Here is a 25,549-nt window from a genome sequence, read left to right on the forward strand (position 1 = left end):
CCTTTTCAGTTGCAAAACAGGGTGTATCTCAAATGTTCCCTATGCCAAAACTCCGTCCCCCACACCTTGTTATGCTGCTTCTCCTCCTGCAAGCAAAGGCAAAGTTTATTTTAGCACCAACATGAACACACACAAACACAGAGCTATGCAGCACAAAGAAATATCCCATTCAGTGGTCTCATTTCCTTTTGGCATTCCCCTCTCCCTTTACTCTTTGCTTTCATTTACAGATTTACCAGTGAAGACCCTTTATAGCAGAAAACAAGGACCAGGACTTGTGCCAGACAAGTGGCATGGATTGGACAGACTGTGATCCACAGGGGCACACAATTTCTGTGACCTCTGCTCCCCTCTGTGGGTTCTGCTACAACAGATTTATCTCACCCTGCACTCCAGTTTCAAAAGCAGGAGCATATCTGTGTAAGACCTGACTCAAGAACCACGGCACAGCTGAAACAAAGGAAAGAAACAACAACAACAGCTTCTCCCAGTGGGGCTTTTTTCAGTCTCAGACCCAAAGGGCACTTAGCTGACACACTGCCAGTGACAGAAAATCAAATTAAAAAACAAAAATAAAATACAGAGGGCAGGGAAAGTGCAAACATCAGTTGTCAGAAAAGGGGGAGAAAAATTCCTTTTGTTAAATTAGTCAGACCTTTGCTTCCAGATCCTACTGTGAGCACAAATGGAATCAGTAGGTTTAAAAGCATTCCTTCCCTTCTTTCCTGATTGGTGAATGGGGAGACGACATGGCTTAGGGGGAAATCTTCTTTCAAAGCCTGTGCAGTAATAACAAGAAAGGATTAAAAGATTTCATCAGCAGATCACGCACACAAGTCACTGCAGGGAATGATGATCCCCAGGCACCCTGTTTACACAGTGTAACACCAGCATTGATGACCTGATTGAATAACAAGCCCTCAGACTACTTAGTCAGGAGTAAAAGGAACTCACAGAGTAACACAGGGGTCACCTGCTCTTGTGGCAGGCAAGATGTAAGAAGCCCAGATTCCTAACTCTTACATATCATTAATAAAATCAGATGTATCCCAGAGGAGTCAGCTGAGTGTTAGTCCTAAGCTCTGCACTTCTGTGAGTGGCATCAGGACCTGATCCAGACTATGAGGAATAAAAAAAGGAACAGAGGAAACTGCACAAATGACATAAGGTAAATATCCTGCTGTCCGAACACGGAGGCTATTCCCAAACACATTTTTTGTTCTGCCTCACTTTGTTCTGCCCCATCATCCTCCCTAACACAAAGAATGAACTCCTGAAAAATAAACAAAATGCACATTTACTTCTTGACACACAGTCAAGCCTGAATTGAATGGTCTTTCACCTTCTTTAGAGGAGGTAATACAAATGACTGTCTAGTGACAGCACTTCTGCTCATTTACAGCATCCCAGTTCCTACAGACTTAGCTGTGAAATACAATTCCTCAAGCTTGCAGACCTGGGCTGAGAAATTCCAGGAGAAGAAGTTTTCTGATGGAGTGTGAAGTACTTCTGTTTCCTATCCTGCTGGAAGTATCAGGAATTATGACTACTCATGTGTTTTTCTTGACATGTTTGGTTTTCATTACATTTAAAGCTCACGAATGAGTGAACAGGGAGAAGAGGGTAAAAAAAGTAAAAGTTCCCAATACTTTAAAAAACACTATTAATTTGGTATCTGGTTTAAAAAATAAATCAATAATATTTCAGAGAAGGTGAAGGGGGCCCTTTTTTTGTTTTTGATTAAAGAACCATTGCCTCAGAGTTGGAAGAAACCTGTGTCAGTTTGTACCAAAAAGTGGTTTTGTGCCTCATGCTCTGAGCTGGCACTGTGTTTTAGTCCCTTCCCAAGCTGCCCTAATGCTCAGAAATACCTCCCTAAGTATTCAACTGGATGTGCCAATGCATACTTAAGTATGCAAGTTGGAGCTAGATTAGGAAATCTGTTCCTTCTTCGAACACCACTCTGACTAACCTCAAGTTAATGGGGGGAGAAAAGGATACAGAGGCAGAAAGACTCTGCAATAGTTATGGCACTGTTATGAGAAAGGAATAGTGATGAAATGATCCAAAAAGTCCAGAATGCTTTCTTTTTTATTCTGGATAAAAAGGATGCCATTGCGTCAGCAGCTGAAAAGCCAAGTTGCCCTGCTTTTTGTGCTGGCACACCGTGTGATCGGTTCAGGTAAGAGCAGAAGCGCACAAACTCCACTCTCAGTTGCACACGTGGTCCCACAGGAAGACAGGAAGGGTTGCATGGACATGACCCAAGCCAGGGCCCATCTCCCTGGGGTAGGAGGCTTATCCTAACTCCTTAGATCCTGCAGAGAATCCTAACCTGCTTATCAGAGCCTTAAACAGCATCCATCAGCCAAACTCCCTTGGACTTCAATGGCAGTGTTAAGCTGATGGATGCTTGCTCTGGACTTGGCCCCAACAGAGGAATTCTGAGCTCAGCTCAAGCCTTCAAAAAGGAGGGAGAATTTACATGTTGCTTCTCTTTAATTTTTGGTGTATATTCCACAGTTTTTGCCCAGCTTTCGCAGAAAGAAAACAGAGCACCGATGAGTTGGTGTCTCAACCCGAGGCTCTAACAGGCCTGGCCACAGGCCAGGGCAGACACACCTGTATCTGCAATGCTACAAGCCGGACAACAGCTGTGCTGAAGGGAAGAGGTGGTGAGAGATAAGGGCTGAGATGAAGAAGGGGTAATCCGTCAGCCACACTGGAGGGTCCTACTACTCCCATCACCTGCAATACAAACAGAGCACATCACCACAACTGGCTGCTTACAGTTTCACCCATGCCATATCCTCCAACATCAGTGAAATGGAGGTGCCTTTCATTGAGCACTGAGTTGGGGTGGATCTAGGAGAACCAGCCCCCTCAGTGGTCCTTGCAGGAGCTGGGGCCAGTGAGGGGAAGGAGTACTAGCAGGGAAAGGAAGAGGAGAAGAGGGAACCAGCAAGGATGGGAGGAATGCAAAGGGAACCTGGTACATTTATAAATGCACCCAGTACCAGCCTTGAATGACCAGCACTGGACCGGTGGAACAGCTAGAGTTGGAGGATATGTCATGTGACAACTGTAACAAATAAAAATATATCATCAAAGCAAAAAGTCTGCATTGAAACTGGACATCTTTTCCCTTCCCTTGCTGTTCTACTTGAAAAATAATGTCCTAAGTCTGACCCAAGCCGGGTTTTGCACAATGTTCAGATTCCTCTCAAACACAGTCTCTTCTCAGGAACTGTAAGCATGATTTATCTCACCTGACTGACCCCAGATGTCTGAAGCAGAGTTGCCTGCATGTGACCTCGTCTGGAACTACCTGAAATATCAGCACTAGGAAACAGCATTTCTAGAGTATAAATAACTCTATTTATACTGTTTTGGGATGTGTCCCTCTGGAGGAATTAAATCACAGGCCTGCATATGCCTGTTTCTCTCCATGACTAGACACATGTAGATGATGGGAACAGGGAGAAGTTACCTGGCAGATGACTAAGCTTACGGGAGATGAATACACGCTTCTTTCCCAAATTTAGCCTGGGCAAAAAGCTAATAACCAGTTTTGTATCACAAAACCAAAAGACAATTTAGAAGGGAAAAAGTCAGAGCCCTTTCTTTGCATCACTATGGATTACCATTGAGATCAGCCTTCCTGGATGATCTCTTTTGGGCTTCTTGATGCAGCTGGTCTACACATGATACAGCATGTAATCAGGGTGCTCTCACAGTGCACACAGCTCTGACAGCTAAAGCTAAAATATTCTTAGCAGTAGGAGTACATCTTTGCCTGGTAGCTCTCCCTGATGTTCCCAGTCAGCTGAATGTAAGCATGACAACTGCACTTTAGCACTGCAGAGCTTTCTGTTTGTAGGGCACTGGCTAATTCTTAATGCCTCTTGGAGAGCCTGCTGCTGTGATTCACCCTGCCATGCCTGCTTGCCAAAGTGGAAGTCCATTCCAAATTTGTGTTTGAGCTGTGTAGCAGCCTCTGCATGGAGCAACTCTAAGTAGTCTGAGTGCCCAGAGCTGGCTTAGCTCCAGGCAGCTTGAACCTCTGCATGAACAGGGAAGAAGTCTTATATACTGACAGGTTGAGGCTTCCCTGCCCTTGCAGCAATGAGTACTGAATGGACTTGAAGGACAGGAACCTGGCAAAACCTGATATTGCATTTTAGCTGGTGATCATTGTTTTCAAAGCCCCTCAGAGCACTGGTAAACCCTGAAAAGTTTTTCTGTTGCTGCTAGAAGTAGTTACAACATTTTTGTTCTAAGGAGAAAATGTTATAAAACCCAATAACAATAAAAATGCTAGTGCAGCCTTTCCCCCTTTATTTGTATTTTTTTCCACATGGAATGAAAGCACGAATGTTTGCCCAAATGGCTGGAGTTACATTGCTATCAAAGTGGGGGCTTGTCCTCAGTGTAACAGCTGCACAAACACTAGAGTCTATCTCTGAATGACCAAGCATGTCTCTGTTGTAACACACCTAGGAGCATAAACTCTACTAGGAGTGGGATCTGAACATTGTACAGTGCAAACCTGTACTAGATCAAGCCAGGGACATTGCAAACAGTGGAGTCAATCCACCTTGTAAACCCTTCTAACTAGCCAACCCCCGATGGCCTCTGACAGAGCCACCAGGGCCCTTCCCCCACTGGGGATGGTAGGTACCCCCAGTGCCACCTTCTCCCTGTCTCTACCAGGTGTGTGCAGTCTCCACCACCCCACTCTCCAACTTGCAGCCCTCAACTCTCAGCTCAGTCTGGCAAAGGTGGATCTTCAAAGTGGTGTGTGGGAAGCAACGGAAATAAATCGCTTGACCACTGCTACCGGTCACTGTATCTCCCCATGCACCACTTCAAAAATGAACCTTGCTATCTCTAGTGTCACTTGCGAAGTCCCCCTGCCAGGGGTAAGGGGGACAGGTAAAATGACAGGAGTGGGAATGAACTGACATCTTCAGTCCAGAGAAGTCAACAGCAGGGGGAGGTTTAGTAAAGGTTCATGGGGTTGCCACTTGGCTACTCACCAGATTGACACAGACATTGATCAGAGACCTAAGGTGAGGCAGGAAGGATATGATAGGCTGCCTCTGAAGTGTCAAACAAACCCCTTCAATCAAACTGCTGGCAGGCTCCCACTCAACCTGGCGCCTGCAATACAACAGTAGGTTCTGTTAGCCACGGGCTCCTGCCCCCCACCAGACGCCCGCGACCGACACACAGTGACACCCACGGAGGAAACGCTTCAGACAGCAGTGACGTCCCAGGGAGCACAGAGTGCGTGACAGACGGAAGGTTTTACCCCCTCAGCTCAGGAAAGCACAGAGCCACAGAGCACATCGGGCATTTGGGAGACAAGAAACACAGCAGAGGGTCTTTGCTGCTCACAGCAGCAGTGGTGAAGCTGCATTTCGCTCCCTGACGATTCCCTCGGAAAAGATGAAAAATGAAAGGGAGCCCCAGACAGTGGTCTCTATGTGGGGAAAAGATCTACTGTGCCATGCTACCAGCTGAGAGTGAGTCCTCCATGTAGCTTATGGATGTTCTCACTGGAAGCCCATCATCTTAGTGTCCTCTGTAAGCTACTGTGCAGCTTGGTCTGCTCTGCCAGAGCGACTCATAAACACAGACTGCCCCAAATGTAAACTGACCCAGTAGTACAATCTTTATCTCCCTCATCCTGTGCAGGAGGGATGATTCATTTTCTATCAGCAGCAGTCCTTCATTCCAGGATCCTTTCTTCGCTGACACTTTGCTTTTTTCACCAAAACAACATTTAGGGCTTGTGCCAGCTGCTGAAAGGATTCGCCTTCCTACTCGTAAGCAGGCACAGCATAGGTAACATCAAAGTGGTTCATACCCTTCATCTCAGGGCCTGACTCTTTGGAGTCAGTGCAGTTCAGAAGCCAGTATCTGACTAAGCACTTTTTGAGACAGAAAGATAAGGCTGGCATAGCCTGTCAGCTCAATCCTAAACAGTATCCTAGTCGAGCTCCCCAGACTTCCCAGAGACGTGGGGGACGAAGTGTTCACTACGTGTGTTCTTATACAGACCAACATGCGTTCATCTTTGAGCATCCACAGTTCTTAGATCTCCAGAACGGTAGTTTGTTCTTGCATTCTTCTTACACACGCACTGCTTCCACTGGGTTTGGAGCGGGGTGCCCACAGGAGGCAGCATATAAGACTGTGATGTAAGTACCCCAATGGATGGCTCTTGGGCTCTGGCACCCAGGCCCATCCCTAAGAGACCCAATGATGGCCCAGTGATGCTTAAATGTAGATGCTGTATTTGATCCAGTGGCTTTGAGTCCCTTTGTGTACAGAAGAGCAATTTCAGCCAAGCATAGGTACAGGCACAGACAGAGAGAATATGAAGGGAATTTGAATGTATGAACATCCATTCAGTTTACATAAAGAGGAAAGATCTTCAGGAACAGAATACCCTTTATCTGCCTTTCAGGGAGAAGAAAGTATGAGCGAGAAAAGAAAGAATGAGCGAGAAGCAGACAAGACATGACAAAGAATCAAACCACCAGGAAGGACAAGTATCAAAATTTCTGCCTCTGAGTTCCCTACAAGGGCAGGAATTTCTTGAAGCAGGTTGTTAGCCGAAGGAAAGCGATAGATAGTGATGCCAGAAAGAAGAGATCACCTCCCTTTTATTTGTTCCATCTTTGCTGGGTACAGATAATTTACACTGGGACCTAATTCTGATGTTCTCTGACATGATTTGGCTTCTCAGCTGAGACTGACAGCAAAGGGACTGATTCAAGCAGTTTAGGACATAGGCCGATGGGGGTCATTAAGACCAATGACTCTTTTTACTGAGATCACTGCAAAATTTACAGGGCTGAGAGATTTTATACTACACAGGCTGGATTTGTACCACTGCCTCCAAGGTAGGAACACTCCATAGTCAATACTTCTTGAAATGGCCAAAGCCTGTGCCATAATGCCACTGTGTGATGCACCAGGCTTCCACTAGCCCCTGACTTGATGCAGATCTGTGCCCTTTACTCGGGAGCATCCAGAAGCTATCGCATAGCTCCAGACTATTTTCGTCTTTACAGTGAACGTAACAGTACAGCCATGCTACAAATACTCTTGCTACAGTTTAACTTTCCAGTACAAAATAAAATTAATCTCCTCAACTCACAGCTAAGGTAAATAAAGAGGGCAGTGAGATGGTAAAAATCTGAAGACTTATTTCGGGGAAAGAAAAATTACATTTCTGGAAGTTCTCTCTGTAGTTCTCAGTAACCGTGTGTTTCTTTTGTTACCAGAAGACACAACAAAAATGTCCACATAAACACATAACAGAGATAAAAACACCTGTTAATTTTCTGACACGTTGTAAAGATTCGCTGCAACGCGACAGCTTTAGCCAGGATGACACATCCACACTTCAAGGCTCGCAACATCAGAAACGGACCCCCGTGGGTTTCCAGCGTACCAGCTCACCTCAGAGTAGGCATCTTGTGAATTTTATTGAACATACGATCCAATCTCTTTAAGATGAGGATAAGGGCAGGTCTCACCGCCTCGGCCGTCCAGTCGGTGATGGGCAGCATCTCCATGATGTAGCGCCGGAGCCCGCGGCTCTCCATGGTCTGCGTGTCGTAAGGTGCCAGTTTCAGCAGGGAGTGTGCGATTTCCGCCAGCCTGGAACCGGGGATCGCGAAGAGGGAAGTCAAACACAACTTGCGTTTCTCCACGCGTGCAAACGAACTAAATGGTCAATCTTTGGCAGCCTAGTAAAAATGTGCTGCTATTTAAACTCTTAGACATGGTCTCTAAACAATCTGTTAAGATTGTCTTGCTGGAATCACTGTTTAAGAACACGAGCGGTCTAAAAATTACTTTTACATTGACATTAAATGCGCCGAAGGGACATGAGGAATCACAGATTTGTGTAGCTAAAAACAAACAAAGTATTTGAGCTGTCAATCAGACTATAACATTGCAAATGTCTGTGAAATACAGACCCGATAAAACCTATTTGTCAATATTCATTAATATCAATATTATTAAAACGGATTTGGTTTGGTTTTGTGCTTGTTTTTCAGTGTTACTACTGTAAAAAGTCTCACTGTACAATTTTCAGGTGTTAAAATTTTAAAAATAATGTGTCCGTGGGTTTACACAACACGTCCTTTGTAGGATTACTCCCTGCAGCTTTGATTTGTTTCTCCTGATGCCTCTACAGATTGTGTTGCTGTTGCTTCTTCTAACCCTCCCAGATGGCCTTGCCGATGGCATTTTCTGTGTTGACTACAAAATATCGTGGCAGCATTTAACTCACACTTGCAGTTTGACAAAGATCTTCTGAAATGAACGTTTGTGGCAAACAAAGACTATAAATAAAGCTGCATCTACTAATAAAAGGGATAGAAATCTGTATACTCCCTGAAACGGACTTTGTAGTGTATGATTACAATACAGCCTTATCCATATTGTGGGGGAGTTTTCTGAAATGCCTTCAACTAATGGAACATATCTCTATTCTCTTTATAATCTGCCTAGCAATATCAAGGGCAACGAATTCTTCAGATTAACCAAAAGTCCTATAAAAGTTTTTCTTTATCCACTTTTTCTTTATTATTCCTTTTTACAACTACTTTGTCCTACTATGGAGTAGGTCTGTTTTCTTAAACACTGTGAAATTTAAATTATCATATAATTAAGCTTCTTGCTGGCAACTTAACATGTGGCAATCAGTGATACATAATGGTATATGAAAACTTCCTTATGTGTTATAAAGTGTGAGATCCATTTCATCCAATTTGAGAGGTCAGTCTCAATTAATCTTCTAGTTCTGTTCATGCAGAAATAAGTAACCTGGGAAATTCTTATCTTCCCGAAATACTGGCATAAACAGCTCACTGGATATGCATCTCCCTTTTTCATTGGCTCCAAATAGATCTTTATGACTTTTGCAGACTAAACATTTAACTTCTAAATGGCTAAAATTGGGTGAGATTCAGCCTGTATGAAGTGACTAGCATATTATCTTACTTTCTGAAGCCTCTGAAACTTTGCAGCGAGCGTCCAGCCAGCAAGCTGGGCTCAGTGCTGCACCTTAATAAAAGACTTGTGCACCTCTTTATCCTGTAAATGCCTTCTGCCCCATCCTCCTCCCTATTTCAGGCACTTATGGAGTGGTTGCTCTGCCTTTCTTGCTTGTTAATTGCTGGTTCTGATGCACTGAGTCACAGGAAAGGATACAGCTTTTATTCAGCCAGTTAGGCAGTCTCTCCCAACTCCTGCCCCCTGTCGATACAGGCTTATCTGCCCTGATCTTCACTGCCACTGATTCTCATATATCAGATAGGCTTCCATGGAGCTATTTCAGATGGGGGTCTGAATGAGACCAGAGGAGAGCTTAAGAAACCTTCCTTATACACAGGCAGCATCAGGTACAATCTGAGGAACATCCAAAACAACCTCTGCGTGTTTCAGAGAGCAAAATGCAACTACGCTACCAAAAAGTGATTCCATCTGCTATTATGAAAACTTAAGAGCTAAAAGAAGGGAATCTCCCTGAAACGAGCAAGAAAAGCAGCATGCCAGTGGAATACCTCATGTGGGACTTGACATCCAGCAGCTCCAGAGAAGTCACGCGGGGCTCACCAGCCAGATTCTGCAAAATCTTCAGCCTTGGACCACAGTGCTTGTAAAACTCTGTGCAGATATTCAGCAATGACTCCCGTGGTCTCCTGAACTCCTCTCTGGCAATTCGTTCATCCAGCTCCTCTCGGGGAAGACCCTGGCCCTCCTCCAATATGTGAAGGTTCTCCCTGGAGAATATTAAATGAGACAAAGTAGGAAGTGTTATATGCAGTGGATCAGCAGGGATAGATTATAACAGTGTCTCCATCGCGTTTTTGTAACAGGTGCTTTCTGCTGCAATTGAAAAGCAGTTGCACCTGCAATTAAAAAAACAAAAAAGGAAAATTGTAATATGCAAAGTCATGCTAAAAATGTAAATATTTTTCTGTATGAACTATCCTTTGCTACCCTCCCCTGAAGAAAGGCTGCCTGTCACAGCAGCAGTGCATATAAACAGTTCATCATATGTCATGGAAGACTGGGCAAAGATTTTACTATACCTGATAAAGTGTAGTTTGGTTCCTTGTTCAGGGTACCTGGGAAAACAGAAACAGGGAGGTTTTAAACAGCAACTTAGTAATGTCTAAACTGTGCCTTTCTGAAAGAAAGTGATACTGTTGTAGCCCAGAGGTTTACTCACCAGGGCAGGATGGTATCTTGTGTCACTGGAACCATGGCTACACATAATTACCACATTGAACAGCCTTTACCTCCCAACTGGCTGCAAACAACATATTCCTACAGTTATCCACCTTGTTATGAAAGCACAAATTTAAGCTTATAAACCATAGCCCTCTTTCAATTTCTCTTACTGATTTTCCCTCCAGTGCTCAGTCTGTTCCACGAATCCAGAGCTCACCAAGTGGAAAAAACACCTCAGTGTGTTTTTTTATTGTCATTTTCTCTTGATGCTTCTTGTTGAGAAAGCATTAATAAACCTTGCACCATTTGGCTAACATGTCCAAGGCTGTAACAGTGATCATGCATGAGACTCCTGCTGTTGCCAGCAGATGTCTGTTGCAATGATAATACAGTAGAAGAAATATGGGCAGGAAATCTGGAGCAGTGCAAAAATATTTTGGATCAGAGATTGAACATTTGATAATCAGAAAGATCTGGAAATGTAAATCAAGATGCCTGAGTCACAGAGCATTGGGAATCTCTGCACTGCCTGTCAGCAGATAGATATTAACTGCTCTCCAAAATGAGCAGACAGATAATAAAGCAGTACTTTCCATTACACCTTCTCTTCCTTAGACTGGGCAATCTTGCAATGGAAGTAAATGGCATATATCCACTTCAGATTCGAGCATGGAGGAGTTTATCTGCTTCTCAGATCAGGGGTTGAAAGTCAAAGCTGTGTTTCATCCATGCCTGAATTGATCTCAAAGAATAATAGGTTGATTCCAGGAGTTATGAACCAAGATGTGTACACTATCTCCCTTGAATACCAAAAAAAAAAAAAAGACAGGTAATAACTTGGAAAGCTCTAGGGGACAACAGTAAGGCACAGTCTGGCCAGGAGAAGGCAGAGCTGCCTAGAAAAGTAATCAGTACTGCAACAAAAAACCTTCATAATCCCAAATGTTTGTGGGTGGATTTTATAACAAAATTTCTTAAGTCCTTTCTCTATGACTAAATTGTCAGAAGCCTTGTCTGATTTGCAGCAGCCTATGGCCACTATGGCCAAGGAGCACTATTATAGTTTGCTGGTGCCATGTCCTTCCATGTGAAGGTTCTTTAGTGTTTTGTTGTTTTTTTTTAAGAAGGACAAAAATATTCCCAGTCATTCTTCCACTTCTCTCAAATTCTCAATCACCTCCTCCTTTGCTATCTGCAACTGCAAAAAAACCATAGACCAGTGTGGAAGTAAAGTTCATACAAGGAGAGCATAGGAAATGTAAAAGGAAATGGAAAAGGGAAGAAAAGAAACCTAGAGGAGGTGCCAGTCTGCGAGTATCAACTGACATGCAGTTTATGCTTGTACTGCTGTTCAGTCCTTCAAAACAGGGCCAGAAGGATCTGACCCTTCTGCTGTCCAAGTGTGCTCTGCCCAGTGGTCACTTTGACAGTGGACTCAGCAGGAAGCAAAGCACAGGGAAGAGGGACATAGTTGCTTTGGCAGTATACTTCTAGAATACAAGAAGAGAAACAAATAGGAAGTAATTTAAGATAGATGTTATCCATTTTGATATCCTGGTCTTCTACTTAGATACGTGATTTTTAAACAGAAATTCTAGTTTTGAGTATTTTGGTTGCCATCAGAAATGCAGTCTTGGGCTATGTGCTCTTTTTATGTGACTGTTCTCTCACAATATGTAGAGCACTTCCTCAGCTCTCTGAGGCCAAGCACTCTAAGCAATGCTGCCTTACTCAAAAAAAATTAAAAACCTGTTAAGAAAAATGAAAGAAAAGGCCGCTGACTTACCTGGTGTTCACACCTGCTGTCATGGTGTGGTTTGCTGTTGTGGTCCCTTTATGGCCCTGGTCACATCGACTCATCTGTGGAGCTGTCATAGGCCTAGCAAAGAGGTGAACAGCACATTACACACTAAATCTAACAAGCACAATGAAATCCTCCTTGTGATCTGGTGAAATCTGGCACTAACTTTACCATGTCTCGAACTCAACCGTTATTCAAGCTGAGATGCACATTGTGGCCTCCTGTGCATTCCCTCTCCCACACGGAAAACCAAATGCAGCTCAGACTTTTGACCCACGTGGGTTACCTGGTGAGAACTTCTACACTGTACAGGAGGGCCTGCAAAGAGGTGGCAAGGGCACCCATAGAAGCAATCTCCTCACGAGCTGCTGTCCCAGTCTCCACTTCAGAGGTTTGTCGCTTCAGTTTCTGTAGGTAACAGGGAACAAGCGCTTCCAAGACCATCAGCATCTGGAGGCTGGAAAAATAACCATCTGTTTTACTTTGTCAGTCCTGAAACTCACTTTAGGTAGAGGCTTAACTTCCTATCTGAAGACCCCTGGATCTCTCACTGGGCTTGTGATTTCATTGCTTCTCACTAGAAGCACAGAGCCAAAGAAACTATTGGATGAGGGATTTCAGGGGGAAATTAGCTGATGCAAGAAACAATAATAGTAATGGAAACAGCCTGAACTTCTGGGTATCTTCCAGATATGTCATCCATTTGCTAACAACCACCTTCCCTTTCACAGACCCTTTTATTCTCGTTTCCCTCTTGCAAACTAATCTTTGTACTTTAGCAAGTTTACCTCCCCACTCTCTTATCTTTCTGTTCTTTCCAGCTGCCTGCTTCTCCCCCTCCAGTTCCCCCTCAGCTTCTCTGATGACAGAAACCTGCAGGAAATGGTGTGTCTCCCCTGGGAAATACAGCTTATGTGTTGCTGCTCCAGCTGCCATCCTGCCTAGCGCTGCAGCCAGCGGCTGGCAGGATTTGGAGCTGGTGTTCTAGCCAGGGCTTGGCCTCACAGGGAAGCCCCGTGTTTGGAATGCATTTCTGTACCCTCTGCCTCCATTTTCCAGCCTTGCTTTCACATACCCTGTGCAGCTTTTATGCCTTTTCTGAGTCTGCACAAACCAATATAACAGATTAGCACCTTCTGAATGACTCAGGAGCATAGGCCACCACTGTCACACACAGTTTGATGGCTTCGCTGATGGAAAAGGTCAGGTCTTCACTTCCATAGCAGAAGTCTGAGGGAGTAAAGCAATATGAGAACACTATCACACAATCATACTGAATATGAAAGGAGCTAGCACGCTCTTTCCTTTTTCTTCTCTCCACTTGCTTCCTTCTTATGTTAAAACTGCCCAACAGGCACTGGCTTTTGATAAAAATCTGTCTATATAAAGGAAACATATGCTGCACTCCCACTTGCACCCTGCTGTCCAAGGACTCTGTAGGTGAGAAACAGCTCTCAGTAGGTCACTCATGGCTGAACACAAGGCCTACAGCTGCTGGAGTCCTGTTTCAAAAACACCATCCATCACAAGCAAAGTCTTAAGCTCATACATGACAAAGGCACATGTCAAATTAATGATAATTTTTATGCTCCTCCTGCTTTTTCTTACATGTTTTCACCAGACAAAAAATGATGGTGATACACCACTGATGGCAGAAGATAGTTTTACTTCCCAAAAATCAAACACCTTCTATACTGTTAGCCACATGGGTGCCAGCACAAAAGTGAGTTTGTTGTGCTAGTGATTTCACAGAAAGTCTTCAAAAGCATTTAAGTCCCATACTACAAATATAACTTTGGGGATAATTAGTTCCAGGCACCAAGATACTAAAGTATCCAAAGATTAATATCTGTAATACAACTATAGTCCCATTTTCAGAAGTGACTTTGGTATGCAGGAGCCCAAGTAAAAGTTAAGGTCCCAAAACATGCAAACAAACCACTTTGAACAACGGAATTTGGATGTCAGATATTTTAGAAAATTCTGATCTTCATATGGAAGATACCAGATACACAACATACTCATCTACAGCCTCATCATCAACACACACACTTGAGAATTTTCAGAGATGTCTTTGAATAGCCCTCCACAGAAACCCCAAAGATTTTATATAAACGTTTGCTACATTCAACAAAGAGGAAGAAGTATCTCCTGTTTCTGTACTATTTTATATTATAACTTGTGATAAAATCCCAGTATGTAACAAAGCTTTAACTCTAAAGCTAGTCAGGTTTCACAGTGCAACAAGATAAATATTACTTAAGGGAAGTGCAAATGTGGAAAGTAAGCTGAAGATCCTAATAAAAATCAGCCAAAATTACTTCTCTGCAAATCACAAAGTAGCCAAATTATTAAATACTGTGCATGGATAACTTGTCCTGGATACATCATACAGCTATACATATTCTGCTTTGTGATAACATCCCCCCAGGAGCTCAGCACTGCTGGATATCCAACGGCATCCATCATCATCTCCTAGTCATAGTCTGCCCATGGGAGAGGATGCTTTTGTTTCCTGTCCCCATGGAGCAGAGCAGAGGATGATCTTGTCAGCATGATACAGTTTATTAGGCAGCTTTATTTTTCACCCACACATGATAAAATTCAAAATGCCAGGGGCTAGTCTAAGACCAGCAGGCTTAATGCAGAAAAAGTAGCTTTGGAAGGAAGTAAGTTAATAATTCTCCTCCTGCAGAAAATATCAAAAGGATGGTGGTGATAAAGCCAACCTTAAAAGCCTCATGAGGCATAAGAAACAAATATGACAGCATTCTGGGAGAAGAGAAGGGCCCTGAATAAATCAGACTGCATCAAATACATGCTGAATCAATAAACAACAAACCAGAATTGAAGAAAGGGTGCTCTGCTGTTACCTAATGACTTGAGAGGCTTTTCTGCTTTCACCAGCTCTAAGATGTCCAAAATATCAGGAGTATCTCCCTCCAAGGACTGCAGAAGGTCAAACAGGCACTGAGCTGACACTCCTTTGCTGGTTCCGTTGTTTGTGGCATCCTGTTCCAACAACAAACATTCATGGCTGGTTTTCTGAGGGCCTGTGTGCATCCCAGGAATCTTCATCTGGAGGTGTGGGCAACCTTTGTTTTTGACAAAGGGCCCACATGGAGTTCAAGAGCTCACTACTGCCAAAAAATAAGGCTTGCCTGACTCAACAGACTGATGCTACAGCGGGAGCATGATCTGAAAACTGCACACAGATCCTTGCTGCCCTGTGAAGGACAGATATGTGTGCTTGCTGTGTATGTACAGATAGATTTGGCAGCCCCACTTCAAATTAAGATGCCATTACCTTGCCTTAACTCACTAAAATGTTAAAAAGTAATAAGGGAATATTTCAAAACAGGGCTGGTCCAATCTTCGAGTTCACATGTACTAAAACTTGGCATTAAGCTTTTAATTCCTGTTGCTGGATGCTAGGAATGGATTTGCATTTGAAGAGCTACAAATCATTATTGTCCTTTTATAACGTATTTATACACAGAAATTTGAAATGAGACCGCATTTACTAGCCTGGATATCAGTGGCTAGTAAATGCTCCATCAGCTGCTGCACAGAAGTGTGCAGAAATCAGCTTAAGAACCAGTTCTGTTCAGCACTCGGTGTTTTCCGTTTGTGACCTCTGACAGGGGCTGGCTGCATGCACAGGCTTCCCCACTCTGAGACTAGAGAATCACTCTTACTCACAGGGAACTCCAGGAGAGGGGCCACGCTGGCAAACAGCTGCAGGATAAAGGGCTTGCGGTGCAGGACGTAGAACTGGCGACACGCGAACTCGATCGCTTGGCGCAGCTGGGGGTTGCTTTCATAGTCAGAGTACACCTGAGTAGATGGAGGAGGACATGGAGGCACTACTGCAGGGGAAGAACTCTTTCACCTCCTGAGCCCAGACTGAACCAACTACAGCCTGGTCATTCCTGACATGTTTGCCTAACAGGCTTTTAAAGAGGGAGGCTGGGCCACCCTCCCTGGCAATGCATTTCAGGGACAAACCACCCTTAGAAAAAAGGTTTGCTTTTCACACTTGAACCTTCTTTGCCACACCTTTAGTCCATTATTTTTTGTCCTATGTATCACAGGTAGATTCCTTCCCTCTCTTTCCTAGAAGCACTTTACTTCTCAGAAGCCAGTTAGTGCTTTCTTCCTCAATCTTCATATTTTTTAGTTAATCAGATCTTCCAGTCCTTCCTGACAACACATGTTTTCTAGATGAACATCGCTGTTCTTCTGCAGTCTCTTCAGTTAACTGATGTTTTTCATGCAGTGCCCACTGGACAGAGACAATACTTCCAGTCAGGAGTGCTGCTGATTGGAGCAGCAGAATTTTTCCTTTCACAAGATACAAATCTGTGTAGGCACCTCAGAATGGCATTTGAGGTATTTTTCTCTTTTATCCTTCAGTAGAAGGATACTGTTGGTTCATGTTTAGCTTCAGATCTATAAAAACTCCAACACACTGTCCTGCAGAGGTGCTACTGAATCAGCTACTTTCCCTTCCACATTTATGTGGCTGATGATTTGAAAGTAAGGTGTAAGCTGACCAACATGATCTGCTTTCTTTTCCTTTTTTTCCAATTGCATCTCCAGTTTCTCATGATAATTTGGACTCCTAGCCTGTCCTCCAACACACTGACAGTGCCACCCACTATTAAGATCTTTTAAGGTTTTTAGAGTGGCATTTCCTTCAGGGCTGGCCACTGAACTATGAAACCAATATGTTATCAAAGATGTGGGATTTGTTTCTCTATTATGTAAATATAGATTGCTAGGAACAACTTCCCTGTGCTTCCTTTTTCTGTCCATTCCAATCACCTGTCTGCACTTCTCTGCTGGTACAAGTCTTGTTTGGGGTGTGGGTAGGAAGGATTTTCTTGGTGTTTGCTGACAACAAGAAATACTAAGATTTTTTGGTAGTACAAAATTCACATTACAGCCCAGGGCTCTTGAAGATTTCTAAAAAATTATTAGTGTGAGACCTCTGCAGAGATGTATTCACTCCTCAGTAACCTGGTAGGCTGAGTTTAACGTGGCTTTAATACAACGAGAAGCCTCTAGAATGGTTATGAGGACACCAAAAATATCTCATTTATCTTAGAAAAGGGAAATAATTATCTGTATATACATTTTACCAAAGAAGGTGGAAAAACCTGCAACAAAAAGAGCCCTGTGGGGGTCTATGTATGTATGCACCAGGAGCTAAGCTGTTAATGGTTGGTTCAATTAAAGACTGGATCAAACCCAGAAGTGGTAGAAGAACTGACCACAAACCACCTGATCTTGAGTGCCTGAAGCAGAGAAGTGAAGGACTGCAAAACCAAACAAGCTCAGCAACACTTGGGTTTTCTTTTGGAATTGCTTTTTTACATCTCAAGAGGGGTATTTTATTAATTCAGTAGTTGGCAATAATTTGGGAGAGGGAGGATAGAAAAGAATTACAAGCTAATTTCTCTGCATATGAAGTGAAAATGAAGTGAGACTCCTTCATAGGACTGAATGATGACTGCCAAGTACTTCAAATTATGTCATTAAGCTATTTTATTTCAAAATGTCTTGTTTCTAATGAATAAACCCGTGCACTGCCAACTTGGATCCAATTTATACTTATCTAACCATGTAAGGCACGATATTACAGTTTCCAGTTACTAAAGAGTTTGTTTAGGCAGCTAAAGTAATCACTGGTCCTAATTACTGTGCTCCATTAACTATGTTAAAATGAATACATACAGGGATGCTTCTTTTACAGAAATGATAGTTTTTTCTGTATTTGCATTATAATACTTAATCTCTAGATACTGTCTTCGAGCCCTACAGAAATAATCCTTTCTTTCTGTAAAAGAACTACTTTTTTAAATTTCATTTTCAGTAGCTAATTTTTCTGAAAAGTAAACAGGAAAAAAGGTCTACTCGTACACCTCAAAGCAAAGAGAAGCTCCACCTCTAACACTTCCAGTACTTGTCATCACTCACAGGAAAAGACAACACACAGTTTTTCATAATTAAAAAGTGATTATAATTTTGTTTCAATCAGCAAGCAGCAAACTCAGATATTTCAATGATTCCCAAGTTTCAGCCATCCCTGGAGGAGAAACCACCGAGGGAGACCCAAGGCCCAAAAATTGTCCAGAAATTTCACATTTCTGTGTGGCAGTACAGAGTAAGGGAAATGGACATTCATTTACTTAACACAAACAAGTAAATAAAATGTAGTCATTTACTCAAGAAGAAAAGGGAAAGCTAATTTGGGCCATCCCACCCTGATTTGCTGCCTTCCCGAGGCCTGCAAAATTTGTGCTCTCACCAGGACTCAGCAGATTAAAATTTCCCCTGTTAAGTGTCAGTTCCATCGTAGAATCACAGGATGGTTTGGGTTGGAAGTGACCTTAAAGATCACATAGTTCCACCCCACTGCCATGGGCAGGGACACCCTTCACTAGCCCAGGTTGTTCCAAGTCCTGTCCAACCTGGCCTTGAGTTCTTCCAGGGATGGGTCATCCACAGCTTCCCTGGGCCACCTGTTCCAGTGCCTCACCACCCTCGCAGGGAAGCTTCCTAATTTCAAGCCTAACCCTACTCTCTGTCAGTGTAACACAGGGCTTGGCCAGCAGCATTCCTGGGAGTGGCTCACCTGCAGCATGCTGGGCAGCACCCACTGGTACCCGCTGAGGGAGAAGAGGTGGTTGAAGTGCACGGCTGTGTTGATGACGGTGGCCGCGTACTGCCTCAGCAAGGCACTGTCCTCGGGGTGCAGGATCAGGGCACCATTGAAGACGTTCAGGAACAGCATGATCTCATCCCCCCAGGGGAACTCACTGGGCATGCCAAGGAACATCTCCTCCAGCAGCTTAATCCACAAGCTTTTCTGAAGAGTGTCCAGACCAAAGAGCTCTTTCCCAGCTGCAGGGGAAAAGAGGCAACAGCAGTCAACTCTGTCCACCACAGCCAGCCTTGTCACATTCCCAGAGGCCAAAGGCCTCTGCAAAGAACCATCCCACAACACTGACCATTCTTCTGCCTTTTTAAAATAATCTCACCCATCCTGTACCCTTTTAAGTGCCCACAGGGCTTGAACAAACCTTGACTGAAAGCACCAACATGAAGACAGAGAATAATGAATCTCACACTGTTAAATCTGCTCCCTGCTGGTTGGAAATCCTCCTCTTAAAAAGTGGAAGATGTGAGCTTGTACGTGCATCATCTGCCTCACACAATCTGAACAGCTGCGTGGATTTATGCTCAATTTTTATCCTCTAGGTGTCCCACACATGACAGGACATCTATGCAGAGTTACAATAATGCTTCTGAAATCAAGTGCCTTTAGGGCCTGTTACAGAACTTGCCAATGCTTAACATCCTGCAACAGAGGCCTGTTTAATCCTGAAGTCCTTAAGAGTAAAGTTCCTAAAAAGTGAGCAGTTTCTACATCCCTGCTGCAGAATTTGTCCAGTCTTCATTGGAAGCCCATTGTTTCCTCAAAGTAGATGGCAAAGGGCTCCAAGAAATCCTTTTTAGGAGCAGTTATGATACTGGACATAGTAGTGCAGCTGTAGCATGATGCATAATTTTAACACTTAATTAAATTATTCTCATTTGTCTCTAAAGAAAGTAGCTTTGTCTGGAGACCTTTAACAGTGTCTTACAAACCAACAGCTCTGTATCATCATCCCTAGGAAGAGATTTATCAGCTTTCAGTTCTTCTGCAATGCTGCAAAGCCTGTGGGCAAATGAAGTACCTCACCGGAACCTTCTCGGCCTTGTACAGCCCCGGAGAAAGCTCCCCAAGGCCATACCTTGGGGATCACTGAACAGAGAGAACTCGGCATCAATGGCACTTCGGGGAAATGAAGGCAGGCGGAGGAGGTCCTCCTGGAGCATGGACACGTGGGACTGCTTGTGGGCAGTAGGTATTTTCTGCGTCAGGGATATCAGGAACAAGACTCGCCCCACCTCTTCCAGCTTGCGGGTGAACACCTGACAGAGAAGAAGAGACAAGGATCTGAATCAGTCTGACCAAAAAGCTCTTTACAATGTATATGTACCCTAGGTTGGCTTCCTCTTATGGGAGGGATGCTGCACTCGTGGCCCAGAGGATCCTGCTGAAATTCACAGGGCTGGCGCTGCACCCTTGGGATAGAATTTACGTGACCACTGTTCTCCAGCCCAGCTCTGCAAAGATGGATCGTGTTTGTAAGAAAGTTTCTAACAACATTTTCTATCTCAGCCTTCTGGAGGACCCTAAGTGGCTGTCAAACACTTTGCCATTGTGCCATGTGACGTTCTGTAGATTAATGTAAGCTTTGCCAGTGTGAGTCCCAATGTGGCCAGAGGAAAACCAACTCCAAACTGAAAACCATATGGTTGGTAGTTGCTTTCTGCAAGGTCTTAAACTATAGTCAACATGAAGTAGGAATTGTTATCTGTCTTCTGGGATGAGGATGGCTCACATCTGACTGTAGAAAGTGTATGTATAGTTGCAAAAGCAAAGCAGTCAATAAAACAAAGCAGACCAGAATCTGTTACTGCAAAGGAGCAAAGTCCTCCTTGATTTGAGACAATCACTTATGGTTTAACCAGCTGGGAAACTGAGTTCCATTCTACCAGCCTCCTTTGAACTTGTGACTGGTAGGACCAGCCTATTTTGATACCAAAAGTAACCATGAGGCAGCATGATGCTTCATACTAGAAGCAACTGTCTTTGGAAGCAGTTTTGAGGCAGCTCTTAGCTACTGGGAAGAAGCTAAAACATGGAAGCATGTGGCTTAACATGTGACAAAGCCCAGCTTCACATATCCTACCTTGCTGTGACCTTGCTCTGAAGTGCACTCAGCTCAGAATTGGGTGCTCAATCAATCAACAATAAAGTACTTTTCCATGGATTGCTGCTCTGTGGGCAGTGCCTACAGAGCTGCTTTCTTTGCTAAAGCTGGATGTTTTCCAGCAACATCTCGCATGGTTACAGAGAGGCTGGTAGATGGCTGATGTAAGTTTTACCTTACAAATATTTTGACCTCTAAGTACTCTAAATAGAAAAATGTGGAAAGCAAAATAATACCCTGACAAAACTGGACAGGCCATTTAAATCTTTTTGGATCATGTAGGATGTCTCAAACTTACTCATTTCTGGGACACATCTCCTAGAACCAGAGTAAGAGTCATTTCTGTTAGAGATGCAATCAAAATGATCCCCAGTAATTTCAGATTTTTATAGACTTTCTACAGGCAGATGCAGCACATGAAATATTTCCCTATTCCGTGCCATACACATATGAGACAGCATTAACTATGTTTTCCATTATTTTAGCTGGTAGTAGCTCTTAAGCAGCTTTATAGCTGCTTTTTATAACCACTCCTGATGATATTTTCCTACGCTCACATTGCTAGGGACATAACTACAGTAACTGTTTTTTTCACTAGAATAATACAACTGTTAAACCCAAATGCATACTGTATAACCATATTCGCCCATCCCCTTTTTTATTTCCTGCTTATTACCATCCTCTGCAGATACAGCTAGAACAAAGTTCTTGATCTACATGCAGCACGAGTGAAGGCCTTTAAAGGGAAAAGAAAGATTTATTTATAGGGTTTGTGTGGCAGTAAATCTGCATTATATGAGAAACTGTGGTTTAAACATGTTTCAAAATGGTTTTTTGTATTTCTGCAAAGTCACTGCTCCTTCTTCCCGACACCCTCTGTGAAGGACTCTTATCTCCCATGCAGGAGTGTCCTGGGAAGATGTCCTGAGGTGTTCTCATTGGCCTTTTTTAACCCCTTCCTATTGGTTGTCAACCCCTTCCTGCGACTGGTGTTCCTGTAAGCTCCTTGAGACTTGTAATTGGTTACTCTGTGAATCCTCCTAAACCTATATATGTAACCAACCCAACAATAAACTCGCTCTTGCCTCCTCTCCACGTCCTGTGTGCTGTCTCTGTGGCTGCCATGGGACTGCCTGGTGGGGGGGAGAGGGGAGCACCTCTCCCCTCCAGGCTCAGGACCTGAAGAAACCCCTGGTGCTGGAGTTTCCCCCTCCCTGTCCACCCTCAACCGTCGGAAATGGCCCCTCAGATGGAAATGAAACCAGAAATGGTACCCCAGGCAGGAGAACCAGAGGTTTGTTTCTGGGCAAAGGTGTTTGATGGCACAGTAAGATACCTGCTTCTGAATGAGCTCTTGACCCTTTTCTGGATGCATCTGCACCAGGTTGAGCTGGGGAGAAACGGACCTACGGAAAGGATAAATGTCACGGACGTAGGTCTGCCAGGAAAGGAAAAAAGTGTATTTTAAACAAATGTAGTCATAACAGCATCAATCAACAGAACAGAACAGAATAAAAAGCCTTTAGCCCTTTCTCAAGGGCAGGGGCTTTCAGACAGTGTCAGGCATCATGAAAGAGCATAAACAGAAGAGAAATTTGCTCTTTTCTATGAAAACTAGACATCAATGACTTAAGAGCAAGGGACTCCTCCTCTGCCTCTTCCCTCTTCTGTCAAATTCCAATTTTTCACCTCACACACAACTAAACACTCAAGATGTGGTGCTCACAGGACAGAACTCTGTCTATTTATGGGCTGCTTGTTTTCTTTTAGATAACCCTGATGTTGAAAAAGGGACAAGATGGAAAGAACAGTCACCTGAACCTGATCTTTGCCTTACCTTGTTGTAATGAATGAGATTCCAACGCTTATCCATTAAAAAATAATGAGAAGACTGAGTTTCAGGTATGTTAAAAAACTCCAAGCACTCCTGAAAAAAGAAGAAATCAAAACATCCTGTTACTTTTTAGTTGTCTTGTACAAAGACCACAACATCCAAAAGAAGAATATCCATCTAATATAATAACATATAAAGGCACAAACCTGCATGCCTCAGTCAGGCTCGTACACTGTTCTGGTCTTTAATTTCTGGTTTTTAATCATAAAGTACCCAAATATGTTTGTGATAATCAAGGCATGCTGGTATCACAGTCCTGAAAACTGATGTTTATTATTTTAATGTCTTTATATCACCCATATGAAGACTCTATGAGCCAGATGGGTATTGCAGCTTCCATTTCCCTACTGTGTATTTATCAAGCTTTAGTCATAGGTGATATGCAAGGATACTGAAGTTCTGATCCTTGAAATCACTGGGATGTGATTCCCATTAAAATTTAATACAGTTGAACAAACTGAAGGCTTTTACAAATCTATTTCTGATGTGGCTCAGTTAAGGCCATCCAGGAAGTTTTTGGTAGAAAGGGAAAGTGACCTCACATTTCCTGGATCCCAGGATATCAACGTGGCTACTGAACCATCATATCCGCTCTGATCTTCATCATCCTGTTGTCTTTAGTGTTGATAAAACCAAACATTTAAATAATTTATGTATTTATTGAAAGTATACTGCAAATACCCAACAAGCTGCAGTATCTTCAAATGTAGTTGTATTTATGGGGTTTTGGCTGTGAGCTCAGAGCATTTCTATTATCCCTTCATATGGGATCCTTTTTCTCACAACCAATCTCCCCTACAGGCAGACAGAAATGCCTGTGAGCAGAACTTCCCTCCCCAACACTGGAACAGGACAATCAGACAAAATGGATTGCTGGCATACAGGTATGGCAGGTAAATGTACTACTAAGCAGCTTGTCCAGTTCAAAAACTCACTCCTACCTTCAGAAGAGCCTCAAACTGTGTGTCCTCGTGGACTGGTAACTGCGTTGGAATGTCACACTCATTCTGTCCGTGCACAACAAGGGTTTTTGTGCCTAAAGGAAGAAAAGGAGTTGAGTCTTCCCTGGCCTCTTTAATTAACTCAATTTCAGGAGACTGCCCATGGAGAAAAAGTGATAGGTAAAATTCATTCCTGGGCAGGCAGGCAGCCCATGCCAGTCCTGTCTGGAATCTACTAGGCAGTGTTAGCATAGTTTCACACTTCCACAGTTAATGAGGAATTGAGCTGTTCTTAAAGGATGAGATGGCTTTAGCAGCCACTGTCACTCTGAGGGAGGAACAAACCTAAAAGGTCAAATCTGTTTTCCAGCAAGGTATCTCTTGCCTGACTTGTGATGGCCAGAGTCTGAATGCTACAGTCTTACAGTGATCGTCCTGACAGCCTTTCACAGCCCAACTGGCAAGAAGCTCTGGGTGGAAAAGACTGTTCTAATTCACTTTCTGTTTGCTTCTTTTAGAGCTTTTAAAGTGGCTTTCTGAATCACTAGGAATTAGCAGTAGAATTTACTGACTGAACACTCAACTCAAGGAAAACTGACTTCTAATATGCAGCCATTTGTAACGGGCCTTTTACTGATCCAGTTCTGATGGATCTCCTTTTTGGTAGAGTGGGTCATGAACTTGGAAGTGAAGGAGATTCAAAGACTCATTTCCTATACCTGGCATTGAGGCAGTCACTAGCAGCTTCACTTCACATTGTTCCTTCTTCATAGTCTGTTTGAGGTCCTTGAAGAAGAGTCCTTCAACATAACCCACCACTTCCCAAAGGAAGGTAAGTGTGGCAGAAATGGCATCCATGCCCCACTCACACGGAGTCCGTACAAAATACATGATCAGTCCTACCTGCATGCAGTAAGTAAGAGGAATAACAGGTTGTACATGCTCTTTTAACTGTGCAGAACATTGCATAAACACAGAATAAGAATATTGTTCTGCCTTTCTTCACTCAGAGGGTTAAACTTATTGAACATATCCTGAAAGTCTGTGCTAAAGAACAATCTGCCTGTACTGTTCTTCCTTTTTCTAGGGAGGGTGTGGACTGGGGGCAAAAAGTACTCATGCAACACAGCCTTAAAAGACATTGTAGATGAAGAAAAGGGAGAACCCCTGCAGTAAGAGACCTCCTATGCCTTCTGCTCTGGTGTGCTGCCATGTAGATACCTCAGAAACAACAGAACACTCCCTGGAGTAGCATACATCTTGTCTGCTTCATCTCTTAACTGCAGCAAATGCATTGACCCCAGTCTTGAAAGAAGTTGCTAGGTTTGCTCAACAGTACTCTCTAAGAGCAAAACACTTTCTGAATGAAAATTAAGTAAAATAACTGAAGCTTTTTGGGATCCTTCTATTGGTCTACAACTCATTGTCTGTTGTTCATAAAAATCCAGGACAAATTGCTTAGAGGTTTAATCACACATTAGGGGTTTAATCACACATTAGGGGTTTAATCACACATTACAGATTCTTTTTCCTCTCCCCACAAGGACTGAAAGGCTGGTGTAAGCCTAGTGACTTGCACCCACAGCCAGAAGCAGATATGAGCTATAGAGGAAAACTTAAGTGCATTTATTTCCTTGCAGATTGCGACATTAACTTTTTAGCACACATGCAGGCAGAGGAGAGATTCTGGGCTGCACAGGGGACCCACAAGCTACTCACCAAGTAGTTAAAGAGGATATGAGATGTCTGGGCAGGAAAGTCTCCAATGTTCAACAAAAGCTTCCTTAGCATATACATCAGCTCATCCTGGAAAAAAAGC

At 43.4% G+C, this 25,549-nt stretch overlaps 1 protein-coding gene across 16 annotated transcripts in view; it reads right to left on the minus strand.

The window, feature by feature from the left end:
- The window catches only part of UNC80 (unc-80 homolog, NALCN channel complex subunit), a 119,576-nt gene that overhangs the window by 20,840 nt on the left and 73,187 nt on the right, over positions 1 to 25,549 (minus strand). For all 16 annotated transcript variants that reach the window (XM_051787725.1, XM_051787723.1, XM_051787712.1 and 13 more), the window contains 18 exons: positions 25,450 to 25,536; positions 24,450 to 24,633; positions 23,731 to 23,825; positions 22,733 to 22,822; positions 22,232 to 22,333; positions 19,870 to 20,050; positions 18,708 to 18,976; positions 15,770 to 15,904; positions 14,941 to 15,079; positions 13,201 to 13,297; positions 12,354 to 12,524; positions 12,053 to 12,145; positions 10,125 to 10,160; positions 9,594 to 9,812; positions 7,477 to 7,677; positions 5,040 to 5,163; positions 2,623 to 2,748; positions 656 to 779 (listed from right to left, as the gene is read on the minus strand). In XM_051787725.1, the coding sequence (XP_051643685.1) occupies positions 656 to 779; positions 2,623 to 2,748; positions 5,040 to 5,163; positions 7,477 to 7,677; positions 9,594 to 9,812; positions 10,125 to 10,160; positions 12,053 to 12,145; positions 12,354 to 12,524; positions 13,201 to 13,297; positions 14,941 to 15,079; positions 15,770 to 15,904; positions 18,708 to 18,976; positions 19,870 to 20,050; positions 22,232 to 22,333; positions 22,733 to 22,822; positions 23,731 to 23,825; positions 24,450 to 24,633; positions 25,450 to 25,536 (2,473 nt within the window). The remainder of the gene's footprint in view (positions 1 to 655; positions 780 to 2,622; positions 2,749 to 5,039; positions 5,164 to 7,476; positions 7,678 to 9,593; positions 9,813 to 10,124; positions 10,161 to 12,052; positions 12,146 to 12,353; positions 12,525 to 13,200; positions 13,298 to 14,940; positions 15,080 to 15,769; positions 15,905 to 18,707; positions 18,977 to 19,869; positions 20,051 to 22,231; positions 22,334 to 22,732; positions 22,823 to 23,730; positions 23,826 to 24,449; positions 24,634 to 25,449; positions 25,537 to 25,549) is intronic.

This window comes from Manacus candei, unplaced genomic scaffold, assembly GCF_025592945.1.
Source record: "Manacus candei isolate 608988 ecotype Guabito, Panama unplaced genomic scaffold, ASM2559294v1 h1tg000023l, whole genome shotgun sequence".
Taxonomy (NCBI): domain Eukaryota; kingdom Metazoa; phylum Chordata; class Aves; order Passeriformes; family Pipridae; genus Manacus; species Manacus candei.